Source organism: Pyxicephalus adspersus, chromosome 2 (genome assembly GCF_032062135.1).
Source record: "Pyxicephalus adspersus chromosome 2, UCB_Pads_2.0, whole genome shotgun sequence".
Taxonomy (NCBI): Eukaryota; Metazoa; Chordata; class Amphibia; order Anura; family Pyxicephalidae; genus Pyxicephalus; species Pyxicephalus adspersus.
Genome location: NC_092859.1, coordinates 104,156,212 through 104,168,859, shown reverse-complemented (window position 1 = coordinate 104,168,859; position 12,648 = coordinate 104,156,212). Strand labels below are relative to the sequence as shown.

The following is a 12,648-nucleotide window of genomic DNA, read 5'->3' as shown; positions in this document are numbered from 1 at the left end:
TCATTGCACACTACTGTACTGTGAATTGTGGGAATAGAAATTGTAGCATTGTAGGGTTCCCTAAGACCTGAAAGGGTTCAAGGGTTCCCCCATGTTAAAAATTCGAGAAAAGCTGGTCTAGACTAACCCTTTAATGACAAAGAAGAAGAAAGGAGATTTTTGAAACATTTTTGAGTGCAGTGTCTGACCTTCAATTCTGATTTTCACAAGCTTCTTTCCATGAGCAAGGACTTTGAAGGCAGCATCAGAGAGATGAGGGGAGCCCAGCAGAGACACAGAGGCAATGTTCTGGCACTTCTCCATCAAAGTCTATAACAGGCCAAGCAAGAAAGTGGATACAGCACATTATTTCACTAGTTCATGTATATTCAGACATTTATTTGAAAGGGGTTTCAGTTCCTGCTATATATTTAAATATCCAGTCATGCCATGCAACTTCTATCTAAACAAGTTTTTTCCATATGCATTTTTAGCGATGCATTTATATAATTTAGTAAAGTTTATTTTTTCTTTGCACAGATGTGACTTCATTGCACCGTCTCATTTGGATGTAACTGTACCCAGTAGAGAACTTTGTGTTATATTACATAGTAAGGAAAATAAACAACTCAGCCCAAGAACAGTTATTTGGTATTATTGCAAGTGGTGTGTGCAGCCTCTCTGATTAAAACAGAACCAAAATGATCTATTGTTTTAACGAATATTAGAAAATTGTCTACTAAAAGTGAATATCATATAATCATACCAATTAATATTCATGCAAATGGTATGGACAATGTTATTTTAAGTCAGGTAATTAGTCATTGCTTTTGGCTCCATAGAGAGAAGTTCTTATCAGTCTGCAACTGTACCAAGTGTAAGATAACAGGATAAAGCACTCATGTACATGTACCTATAGGAATGTGGCACAAATAATGGCTTGCAGATGTAACATTAAAGCTGCGTACACACTTGCAATTTTTGTCGTTGGAAAGGATCTTTCACGATCCTTTCCAACGACAATGGGCTGCAAGATGCATGAACGATGCTGTACATACAGCACCGTTCATGCTCTATGGAGAGGGGAGGGGGAGAGCGACGGAGCGTCACCCTGCTGCGCGCTCTCCCCTTCCCTTTCATTACAATCGGCTGTCGTCCATCGTTCGTGGATCCGGCAGGTCGGTCGTCCGGAAGATGGACGACACCGACTGTACACACGGAAGATTTTCGCCCGATAATTGGCCGATGCCGATTATCGGGCGATAAAAATCTGCCGTGTGTACGTAGCTTTAATCTCCTAAAAATCTATCAAACTTACTCAGTCTAGCTCTGCTTTGCCTCTCACTCTATGACCTGCCATAGTAAAAATCTTTAAGGTTTTGTTGGAGTGTTTAATGTCAGCATAGAACTCATACAATAAAAATATCAGCACTCCCAAAAGAATGAAGACAGGTGTGTGTATTAAAAAAAAACACAGTCAGGCTGGTAAGTTTATTTTATTGAAGATGGGCCATTATCTGCCCCTACTAAAATAAAGGACCAGTGTCCTTTATTTTGTCCTTTAACATTCAATTTTTTTAATTTTTACTTTGGTTTCGATTTAGGAGAGGAGGGGGGAGGCCCATTTAGATGTCTTTGAAAGGGAAACAATGCAGTAAGTTTCATTGGCTTGCCCCCAAAATTTCCTTTAGACTGTGTTAATGACATATGGCTATGGTAGAGACATTAGATTGTGAACCCCTGTAATGGGCAGTTAGTGACACGTGTCGGCACTAAATAAGTACAAGTAGATAAAACCGAATTATATGTAGAAGACCACAATAACAAATCTAAGTCTTTGCTTGTTTAACATTAGGAAAACAGTTGCTGGGGAGCTGAAGCGTGTTGACAATTCTGAATTTTGGCAGTGACAGCAGAAGTCTCGACATAACCATTGTGTACAGCTTCTATAGATGTTGTCCAAGTTATGCAATAAATAATTCCAGACTTTCTTCCCCCAGCACAAAATACGAAATGAATGAAGTCTTTTGAAACTCGGAACAATTCTACTGTGCACTTAGACCCTCTCCTAAGAGATATGCAAGCTCTGCATAAACTCTGTTGCCTCACATAAGGGCGTCTTCCAGAAAACATGCAATCATTCATCTCCCAGGCCCAGTCTGTTACTTTTATAGCATTTGTGATCATTCAGACTGTAAATTTTAGTTGTTTAACAGGAATGAAACTGTTTGCAGAACTCAGTGAAGAGTCTTTCTATATTATAAACCAACACAATGTACATAACTTACATACATTTTTAAAGGTTTTAATTATTTATTGCCCTCGTTTTTCACCTATTAATAAATATTGGGTAAAGGCAGGGTAGGTGACTGTAGGTATCCAAATTGCTTAAGAATGGTAAATGTATTGGCTGCCAATGATATTCCTTCTCACAGGTATACACTTAGGGGAGGACACATTATATAGGCCTACTTGGCTCACCCATATCTGTCAGATTTGTCCATCACTTTAAATAGGGAAATCCATTGTAGAGTAGTTCTCTGGGACTTGACCACAAAGTCCAGGGCTAAAACTAGACCTCACCACAATCACCACCACACAATGCACTTTAATGGGCTTTGTACATCCATGATTGTATTGCCATTTCAAAGGTTGCCCTTACTTAATCATTTTTGGTAGGTCTACAAGTATCCTCACACTTGCTCATTATTATTATTATTATTTTTAAACAGTAGCGCCAACATATTACGCAGTGCTGTACATTAAAGAGGGGTTGCAAATACCAGATACAGACAGTGACACAGGAGGAGGAGAGGACCCTGATCAGAAGAGCTTACAATCTTACTATTCCATCTCATCGCCATTAAGAACTGACTGTTTACTTGCTGCCTACTGATCACTGCCACTCAATATTCTCCTCATCTGTCAGTAATTTTAGGTGATCAGTGTAACAACATATACAGGACTAAACCATTAAATAAGTGCAAATTAGATTTTGAATTTGACAACTTATACTAAACCAAGTTATGCATCTGCTTCTCTGATAAATAAAAAAGCTTATATGCCATCAAAATGGCGTATCCATGCAACATAAATAGCCACACACACAAAACATAGTGAAAATGCTGGCAATAGTAACTTCTATTCTGATATGCACTGTGGAACATGTTTTGTCCAGATGCAAACAGTCTGTATTAGATTAACATAGGTCCACTAGCTAACTCCAGGACCCAGACCTTGGCCCCACCATAAATATAGTGAACATCTAAAGAAGACTGGAATTACATCTCTCGCAGTTCTCTGTGTGCCTGGAAGAGAGTCAACATTCAGAGCTTTGCAGACAGTGCTCATATGTGTACATTATTCTGACTGATAGAAAGCCAATGACAACACTGATCAACTGTCCCTAAATATAGTGAATAAGTATATGTTCAATCTGCTTTCTTAGTGTTAAAATAATAACTTTCCTTTTTATTATATTTCTGTTAGTAAGGCAAAGTACACATTTTGTAAAATCTTATCATTTTTCACAAACAGCTTTATATTTGCTTTATAAAGCTTTCTATATTTTTTTATTATTTTATATACAGTGTTCTCCCCAGATTTTTTTTTTAAGCTGGGTGGAAAGAAGTTGTAAGCTAGTGGTAGCCTCTGTATTGTGAACCCAGGATTCAGTAATCACCCAAGAACTGCCAGGTGGTCACTGAAAAATGCCAGGTGGTTCACCTGGCTAAAAATGGCTGGGAGAACTATGCACTTCATGTAGTTCATTGTCACTGGCTTTATATATATATATATATATATATATATATATGTCCTTTGTAATGCTGATATGTAACAACTGTGCAAATAAATTACAGTTTAAAGAATTGTTTTAAATCTAATAATGTTAATTATTAAAGAGTTTTATTATAAAATATATTAAAGCATACACAACAATGTTTTTCAAATAAGCATAGCATACAGGTTTCTGCTGCTTGGACTTACTATCAGGCAGCTGTCTGTGAGAGTAAACATGTTGTTGATTTTCAGATGCTGAAGAGATCCACATCCAGCAGCTATGTGTTTGAACCCATCAATAGAGATCTGGAGAAAAAGTGAAAAAATAAAATAATTACATATATTTAATAAAACAGTAAGACACTACCAAAAGAAAAAAACTTCAAGCTTAACACATCTTTAAGAGTTTTCCACTTTATAGTTCTGTTGTGGTGCAATCTTGTACACAGGATCTACGGCGTATTATAGCACATAGCAAATCATAGCATCGAGGCAGCCCATTCATTGGGCCTGATTTATTAAAACTCTCCAAGGCTGGAGAGGATACACTTTCATCAGTGAAGCTGGGTGTTCCAGCTAACCTTGACTGGTCCAGGATTAAAACCATTTGCTAAAAAATAGCAAATTACTTTTATGAAATGTGTTCCAGGTTTGCTGGATCACCCAGATTCACTAATGAAATTGTATACTCTCCAGCCTTGGAGGGCTTTAATAAATCAGGCCCATTGCAAGAAGACTTTGGATTGGAACATCACATGCCCACGTATTTTGGTGAGTAAAAGTACATTTATAATGGGTTCTTTTCATTTAAAGTTAGAGGAGGTTGTAGCTGGGCAGCCTGGAGTTCAATTGTAAACTACTTTGGCCTTTGAGCATATAGGTACAATTCAAAAGAACCTTAAAAGAATTTGTGAGGATAAGAATATGACCACTAGCTTTAATATTTATTAAAATTGTGCTTCGCTAAGCACTATACTGCTGTGTGTAATTAGGAATGACCAGGCCAAGAGAAAATCCAGTATTCCTAATATTATTACACACATATTAATGCTATATGCAGGGTTCATTTCTTGGAATGCTAATAATACCAGATCCTTGTTCTTATACTATGTAGTAAACCACTAAAAACATCATAGAAAAAATACTGGGAACAATTACAAGTTTTAATTGCTGAAGTAGTCACTGAATATCCTTAATATATTTAGACCGAATTTAGTTCAATGAACTATACCATGAGGGCTAGAACTGTTCCACACTTTCCAAGCTCTGTGCGATATTTTATTAGTTTCATGATTTAGCTGATTTGCTAAATCACTTTGTCATAAACAACTGACAGTTATTTTTCCTTGTTGCATTGTAATACCTAATAAAGCCTTTTTGCATCCATTTCCTATGTACCCCCAAGGGATGACTGCATTTCAGTAATTAGGCTGAGTTTTCTGATGATGACAACAGTGGATCATACTCATGTAACTGAACAGTATGTTCAAACGGCAATCTGTATATTTATAGTTCTATTATCCTGGCTTCTTCAGGGTTTTCCCGCACTGAGGCGGCATTTTGTGTTTCATTGTAAGCTTCTGCTTACATTAAAGAGGAACTAAACTGAAAACAGCCCCCCAAAATATACACTTCAAAACACAACTTCAATCCCGCAGGGTAGTCTGATCCATCCGGGGGTGTCCTGCATCGGGTCCTGTGCTGTGAGCGCTGCCATCTTCATCTCTTTAAGGCTTAGTCTACAGGGGCGTTTTCCCCAGTGTTTAACCTGAGGCTTTTAAAGCCCTCGTCTGAAATCCCCATGCATTCCAATGGGCTAATCTCCACCAGGACGTTTCCTTGAGGCATGTTTATGAGCTTTAACTTAAACGTTGCTTGCACTGTTTAGAAGAATAAACGCTGGGTTAAAGCTGTAAATTGCCCAAAAATGCAGGTAAACACTTCTATTGATTTTAATTGGGCGTTTTCCTGCATTTTTTGACAATTTTAAGCAGGAAACTGGCGGCATAGACGTTTTCCAGTGTTTCAAAGGCAAGCATATGCGTTTTTAAGCACTTTTATTAGCGTTTTAGAGCTTGCCTTTAAAACACTGGAAAACGCCTATGTCGCGTTTTCTTGCGTTTTGTCGCATCTTCCCGCATCTTTAACGCGTTTACGTTTTAAGTGCTTATAAACGTGGGAAAATGTCTCATTAAAGTCAATAGAAGCATTTCCCCTCGTTTTTGGGTGTTTTCCAGCTTTAAGCCAGCGTTTTAATTTTTTAAACGTTGCAAGCAACTTTTAAGATAAATCTCATAAACATGCCACAAGGAAACGTCCTCCTGGTGTAGATTAGCCCACTGGAATGCATTGGGATTTCAAACATGGGCTTTAAAAGCCTCAGGTTAAACGCTGGGGAAAATGTCAGTCTAGACTAAACCTTAAAGTGCATAAAAACGCAGTAGGAACGTTTACATGTGTTTTTAGAAATGTCTGTGTAGACCCAGCCTTAGAAGCCTGTGTGTGACAACGCAGGAGACGGGCAAAGTATTGTCACCCTATACTAAGAGGTTCTTGAAGAATGACTTTTTAAAGAATGAATATTAATCTAATAAAGTTTAAAGTTTATTTCAGGTTACAGAATTTACCATATAAAAAAGGAAATTGCATTAACAAAGTTAATAAAAGTTATATTAAAGTACAAAGTTAAATAAAGTTTAAACGATATATACTTTAAGTAGTAGCTAACAGCAATGGTTTGCAATCTGAAGGATTTATTCACACTATAACAGATAAGATTGCCACACCATTTACTGCAACATGCTTTATTACACTGAATGGGCAACGCACAAAAATTGACAGAAATGCATGCAGCAGTGCATTGTAGCTGAACTTTAGACACTGCTTTTTTTGAAATATCTGATCTTGTATATTACACATACAGCAATTAAATGTATAAGCATTAAACATTACCAAAACATTATGTAACACTGTCCAGATTCATTTTAAGGCTTTCATACAGATTTATCTTGATCACCAAGACAATCAAACCTAAACTGTTATAGTTGGAATTGTGACACAGACACATATATATTTGGCAAATATGCTCTGTAAGGATTTATAAAACGTGACTTGTCCTGGAATAACTTTCCCTATACTTACACAAGAATCTTTTCTCTTAGGTTTCTAGCTGTGGTGGTTTTTTATCACTCTTGTATTACTTTTCCTCCCACTTTATATTTCCTTTGGCCTGTCACTCTACACCCACTCCATCATTGGGCAGAATGAACATTTATGGAATGGCTCAAAGCCCTTACACTGCCTCTGGATGTCTCTTTATGGATTATTGTGAGTTAACACTAACTAGAATCTGGGATAACAGTGTGAATATATTTTAGAATGATCTCCTTGTATGTCAGGTATTAACACCTATAAAAGCAGATAACGATCAAGGACCAGAACTCCATGTAGAGATTTAGCTCTTTTCCTGCATAGCAATAATGTCAGGTTTTGAGGGCATGCAAAACTTTTTTTTTCATGCTTTTACACAAAGGTCATGTGTGCCATTAAAAGTTATCAGTAGTGATTGCTGTTATGCAGAATAAGGGTGAAAACTTTACATGGAGAGCTGTTTTTCCCTCTAGCTATGTTACAAGTGGAGCCACTGCAGGCAAGGTGAGAGAGAGATATGTGTGTGGAATGCATCTTTTATGAGTGATAGCAGAACACATTGTTATACACAATTTAATCCAATCCTAATCTAAATATTAGCCTAATGTGCCAAAAAATAGTTGTATAGATAAACCAGATTGTACAAAAAGTATGCCTACAGGAAAATGATACAATACTTCCAAGCAATCCTTACTATAGTACATAAATTAAAGTACATTTAGTGTATATGTTTTCCCTTCATGATGTAGAAATATCAAATGTTTTTATCAATATATTAGCAAGGAAAGTATAGCATAATATTAGCTTACAGGTCAATAGCGTATGCTGCAATTTCCACATGTGAACAGAGTATTTTTTTTAAAAGCAATGGATCCAACTAAGATCTGCACTCTTTTATTGTGCCCAATCATTTATTTCCTGAAAAATGCTGAATACCAACCCCCTTGTTGGCCAATGTTTATAACGGTGGAGCTGTGTGATCTTTCAGATCTAGTGAAGTATGACGATTCCAAGAGTCCCGCAGTGCTTGGAGAACACAGAACATTTACTTGCATCTGGAATGAACACTACTTTTCCTTATTTAGCATGTGTACTTGGCTACAGCTGTATGCAGTATGCCTCCAATACTAGCATAGTAAAGTGCTAAATAAAATGATATATTTAAGGAATCTGTAGAATTAACATTTTAATTAAAGATAATTTTCTGACCCAGGGGAAATGTAAAGCCAACAACAGCAAACTAATATATGACATAAGCAAAACAGCAGAGATATAATTGCTGGTATCAGGCAGTGTCTGTGGATACTTTCCAAAAACAATATTTTACGGTCTAGGACCTTAGAATTTATTCTTGGCTACAAAAACATACTTTACTTTACTTATGATATCATTCTTGAATGTTTCTATACAAATAGTTTATTGCTAAAATGCAGCATTATGCTTGAATGAAATAAGTCTGCATAGTATACCATATATACAAGTAGGAAGATAACACTATCTGTCAAAAAAGGGGCATTTGTACAAACAGTGATTTACTAGTTTACTACAGTAATATGTTTACACCAAAAAGGACCCCTTAGTCTACATCCAGGAATAACTTAATTCTTCATATGCAAAATACACTTTTTGTTTCAAAGAAACTGGTTTTTTCCTCCAAAAGTGCCTAACTTCTCCTTTGGCTTGAAGTACAAGGGGTGCTGAGAAGTTCCTGGCTTTGCCCCCTTCCAGATGAAATAGAAAAATGAGTGTGGGGGCATATGACAGCCTAATATCTTAGAATGAAACTGTGCAAATATCAGGTCTTTGTGATTCTTAAAACTGTTTTTTCTTTTAGTGAGAAGCTGTGATGGCAGAGGCACAAGCAAGTTTCACGTTGGAGTTAGGGGCCGTCATGAAGTTTTTGTTTCTCCAAGGAAAGTCAGCAAAGGACATTAACACTGAGATGTCACAAACACTGGGGGAGAAGTGTCCTTCCTACATCAAAACCTGGATATCTCGTTTTAATACTAGGCATTTCACTGCTGAAGATGAGCCCCGCAGTGGGCGCCCCAAAACCTCAACTGACCCTGGGTGCTGAAATGTTTGAACAGTGATCAGAAGAAGGAACGAGTTGAAGCATCCAAAGCCGTTTTCGCCCATTTTGAAGTTGCACAGGACTTTTTGGCTAGGTTAGTGACTGAGGATGAAACCTGGCTCCATATCTATGATCCTGAAACTAGGGAACAGTCAAAGGAATGGCGCCACAGCAGGTCCCCGCGGCCAAAGAAGTTCCAAACCCAGAAATGTCATGCCGTATGTTTTCTGGGACAAAGACGGTATTCTGTTGGCAGACTACCTACCTCAGGGCTCTAGTATCATCAGACAGTATTATGCTAACCTCCTGGACCAGCTGAAGGAGGCAATTAAGATGAAAGTTGACCAAAGCAATCCTTTTTTGCAGGACAATGCACCTGCGCACACGTCCAACGTTGTGCTGCCAAATTGAACACCCTGGGTTTCCAATTGGTCACCCCCCCCCCCCCCACTCACCTGACCTGGCCCCTTCCGACTATTATCTGTTCCTGAATCTGAAGAAACACCTGAAGGGGCAACGTTGTGAGAACATTTCTGATGTCAAAGAGAGGTTTGCGGCCCAACCAAAGGACTTTTATTTGAACGGTCCAGAAAAGCTGCAACTACGCTGTACCAAGTGCATCAGTCTCAGGGGGGAATATGTTGAATAAATGTGTTATTTCATAACTCTGGCTCTCTTCTTTCTGGGCAAAGTCAGGAACTTTTCAGCACCCCCTCATACAGTTATCAGGTTTACATAATCGAGAAGTTTTTTGAAAGCCCCTACAAAATACTATTATTTTGCAGTGCGAGATAGATTTTTCCAATTTACATAATTTCATAACACTGGCTCTCTTCTTTCTGGGCAAAGCCAGGAACTCAGCACCTCCTCGTATTATCTATAAATCCTGATATGATCCACCACCTTACATTGCATTCTCCTTCCCTGCCAGATCTAATAAAGAGGTGCAGGTACAAACAAGAGTTGTTCTCACCAAAAACAAACTGGAAACGTGGCAGATATACAACCCTGTATACAAGAGTTCAAAATATAAAGCCTAAGCTTGACACTACATATATAAACACATTCTAGTATAAGACCTGAAGTCAAAGTAGACTTTACTAAAAATTAAAAAAAAGAAACATTAGATTGAAGGACATCAAAAATTAGTTAAAGCCAAATTGTTATTCCTGTAATTATTTCATAAACATTGTTTCTCAAACATAATATCTACCTTTTACCAGATTTAGAAACTTTTGGCTCCTAAAAACCATAAAACTATAAAGAACTCGTGTACTTTTGAAGCCATAAAAGGGCATTATAGTCACATTACAGGAATTAGATGCAATCGGGTCCTAAAACCCCTATTCAAATTCAAGGTCATTTTAGATTATTAGTTAAAGATTGTGTATCCTTTTCAACTCAAGAGCATGAACAGCTTTTGGTCAAACAGTGCTGCAAGACCAACATTTAAATCCACAGAACATGGCTTTAAACAAAGGGATCAGTAACATAAGGTGTGCTTGCATAAAAACAAAGATCCCTCCCTGTACCATTTTTTCATCATATTTGCACAAAAAGATTTTAGGATTAGTATATGGTATATAGGGTTGATATACATTTTATTGGGTGCATTGTGTGCTAATGTTTTCAGCTAGGTCCTTGTAGCCATGAGCCACAACTAATATTGTCATCTAATATACAGTTTTTTTCCATATAACCCCTGATCAAAATATTTCAGCAAATAAGATTTTTTTGTCCAGGGAGGAGAATGAAAATATAGGTGTATGTAGAAAAGAAATAAGATTTGTACTGGGTATTAGGTCAGCTTCTGCCTTGCTATCAGGTCTCAGAAGCAGTTCATAGGATGCTCCTGAAAGCTCTTTCTTGGCTCTGATCGAATAGCACAGCTAAGAGGGGGACTTCTTTTTACACTGTACTGTCAATGTACCCTAGGTGAAGAGATTTGTACTTGGGATAAAGATATATACTGAGGTTAAAAATTGGTACTGGAGGGCAGAGGGAAAGTGTTTGTTTATAGAGGGTTTGTGGATGGTTGAAGGGGAAAATTGTATTTTTCTTATCATAAATCCCAAACCCTGGAATCTCTGCTCTGGCTTGTGATTTACACAAAGTGTACCCCTGCACTCATGACAAAACTTCACTGCTAAAGCCTGTACTTTGTCCATTACATACTGCTGATTCTATACTATGCACCTTACACAGTCCTGTTCCCTTTTACACCGTGTGTTACTCTTGATCTCCTGTACCCTATACATTAAGTATTCCTTACCTTTAAACCTTGTGTGTTATGTGTTCCCCACCCTCGCACTCTGTACTCTGGCCTGTGCATTGTAAATTCCGGAGCCCTGCACTCTGTACATTAAACACTTCTGACACCTGTACTTTTTCTTTACATGTTTTTGACCACTGCATTCTGCACATTAAATATCCCTGACATTTGTGGTGTATTCTGTGGTGTGTTATTCACTATTGAGCCCTGCATTCTGTGCATTGTGCATTGATAAATAATGTATTATATACAATATGTTGTGCATTTTATACCCCCAACACTACATTACATGCACCGGACACTATACTCTGTGTGCTGGGCTGTATATATAAAATATATAAAATATTCCAGACCACTGCAGCCTATTATATAGGTAGTTGGGCAGCACGGTGGCTCAAAGGTAAGTCCTCTGGCCTTTGCAACCCTAGGTCCAAGGTTCGAAGGTTCGGCCAGGACACTATCTGCTTAGAGTTTGCAGGTTCCTCCTGTATTGCGTGGGTTTCCTCCGGGTACTCCGGTTTCCTCCCACATTCCAAAATTATGCAGTTAGGTTAATTGGCTACCCCCCCAAAATTGACCTTAGACTGTATTAAAAGACATATGACTATGGTAGGGATGTTAGATTGTGAGCTCCTTTGAGGGACAGCTGGTGACATAACTTTGGACATTGTACAGTGCTGTGTAATATGAAGGCGCTATATAAATACTGTGTAATAATAAATAACATAGGTACTATATTACCCATGTACTCTTAATGCTTTATTGTATATTCCAGAGTGTTTATTGCTTCAATAGTTATTAGCTGCTAAGTGATCAGACTGTTTTAATATAGTTATTTTGTTTAAATGATTGTGTCAAGGTTTGTGGGATAGTAATTAAAGCAACGTTTATGGGTACAATATTAAGGCATATGTGCCATGTATACAGTGAATAGACTCAAATTTCATATAACCATGCCACTAGCAATGCTTTTGGAGCTGATAACCCCTGAGTTCTGACAGGTCTTGTTAGCTGCTAACATACTGTGTAACTGGTCCTAAGTAACCATAACAGGATCAAAAACAGAGCCCTTGTAGTTGTTTAAATTCCTCTTAACTATAAGACTGGTATAGATACTGTAGACAACTATAGATAACTATAGATACTGTTTTGCACACTCTGTAGTGACCTTATTAAATAAAGAGTTCATTTTCTCAAATGCAAATTCTCAAGTACAGTAAGACGTAGTAACCATTCATAATCCATCTTTTACTAATTTATAGTGTATTATAAATAAAAACCAAAAATATAAATTATAAAGTAATTCTAATTTCTTTAGGTGAAATCTTCAACAGTTTGGCTAAAGTGAGCTCTGCTTCTGTACTTCATGTTATGTAAATGATAAGGCCCAAGA

General features: G+C 37.5%; 1 protein-coding gene across 1 annotated transcript in view; it reads right to left on the bottom strand.

Moving 5' to 3' along the window:
* FBXL13 (F-box and leucine rich repeat protein 13) overlaps nt 1-12,648 on the bottom strand; it is a gene marked incomplete at its 5' end in the record, with an annotated part of 72,650 nt that overhangs the window by 13,460 nt on the left and 46,542 nt on the right. Inside the window, 2 exon segments of the mRNA XM_072401717.1 lie at nt 189-309; nt 3,967-4,065. Coding sequence (XP_072257818.1) covers nt 189-309; nt 3,967-4,065 — 220 coding nt within the window.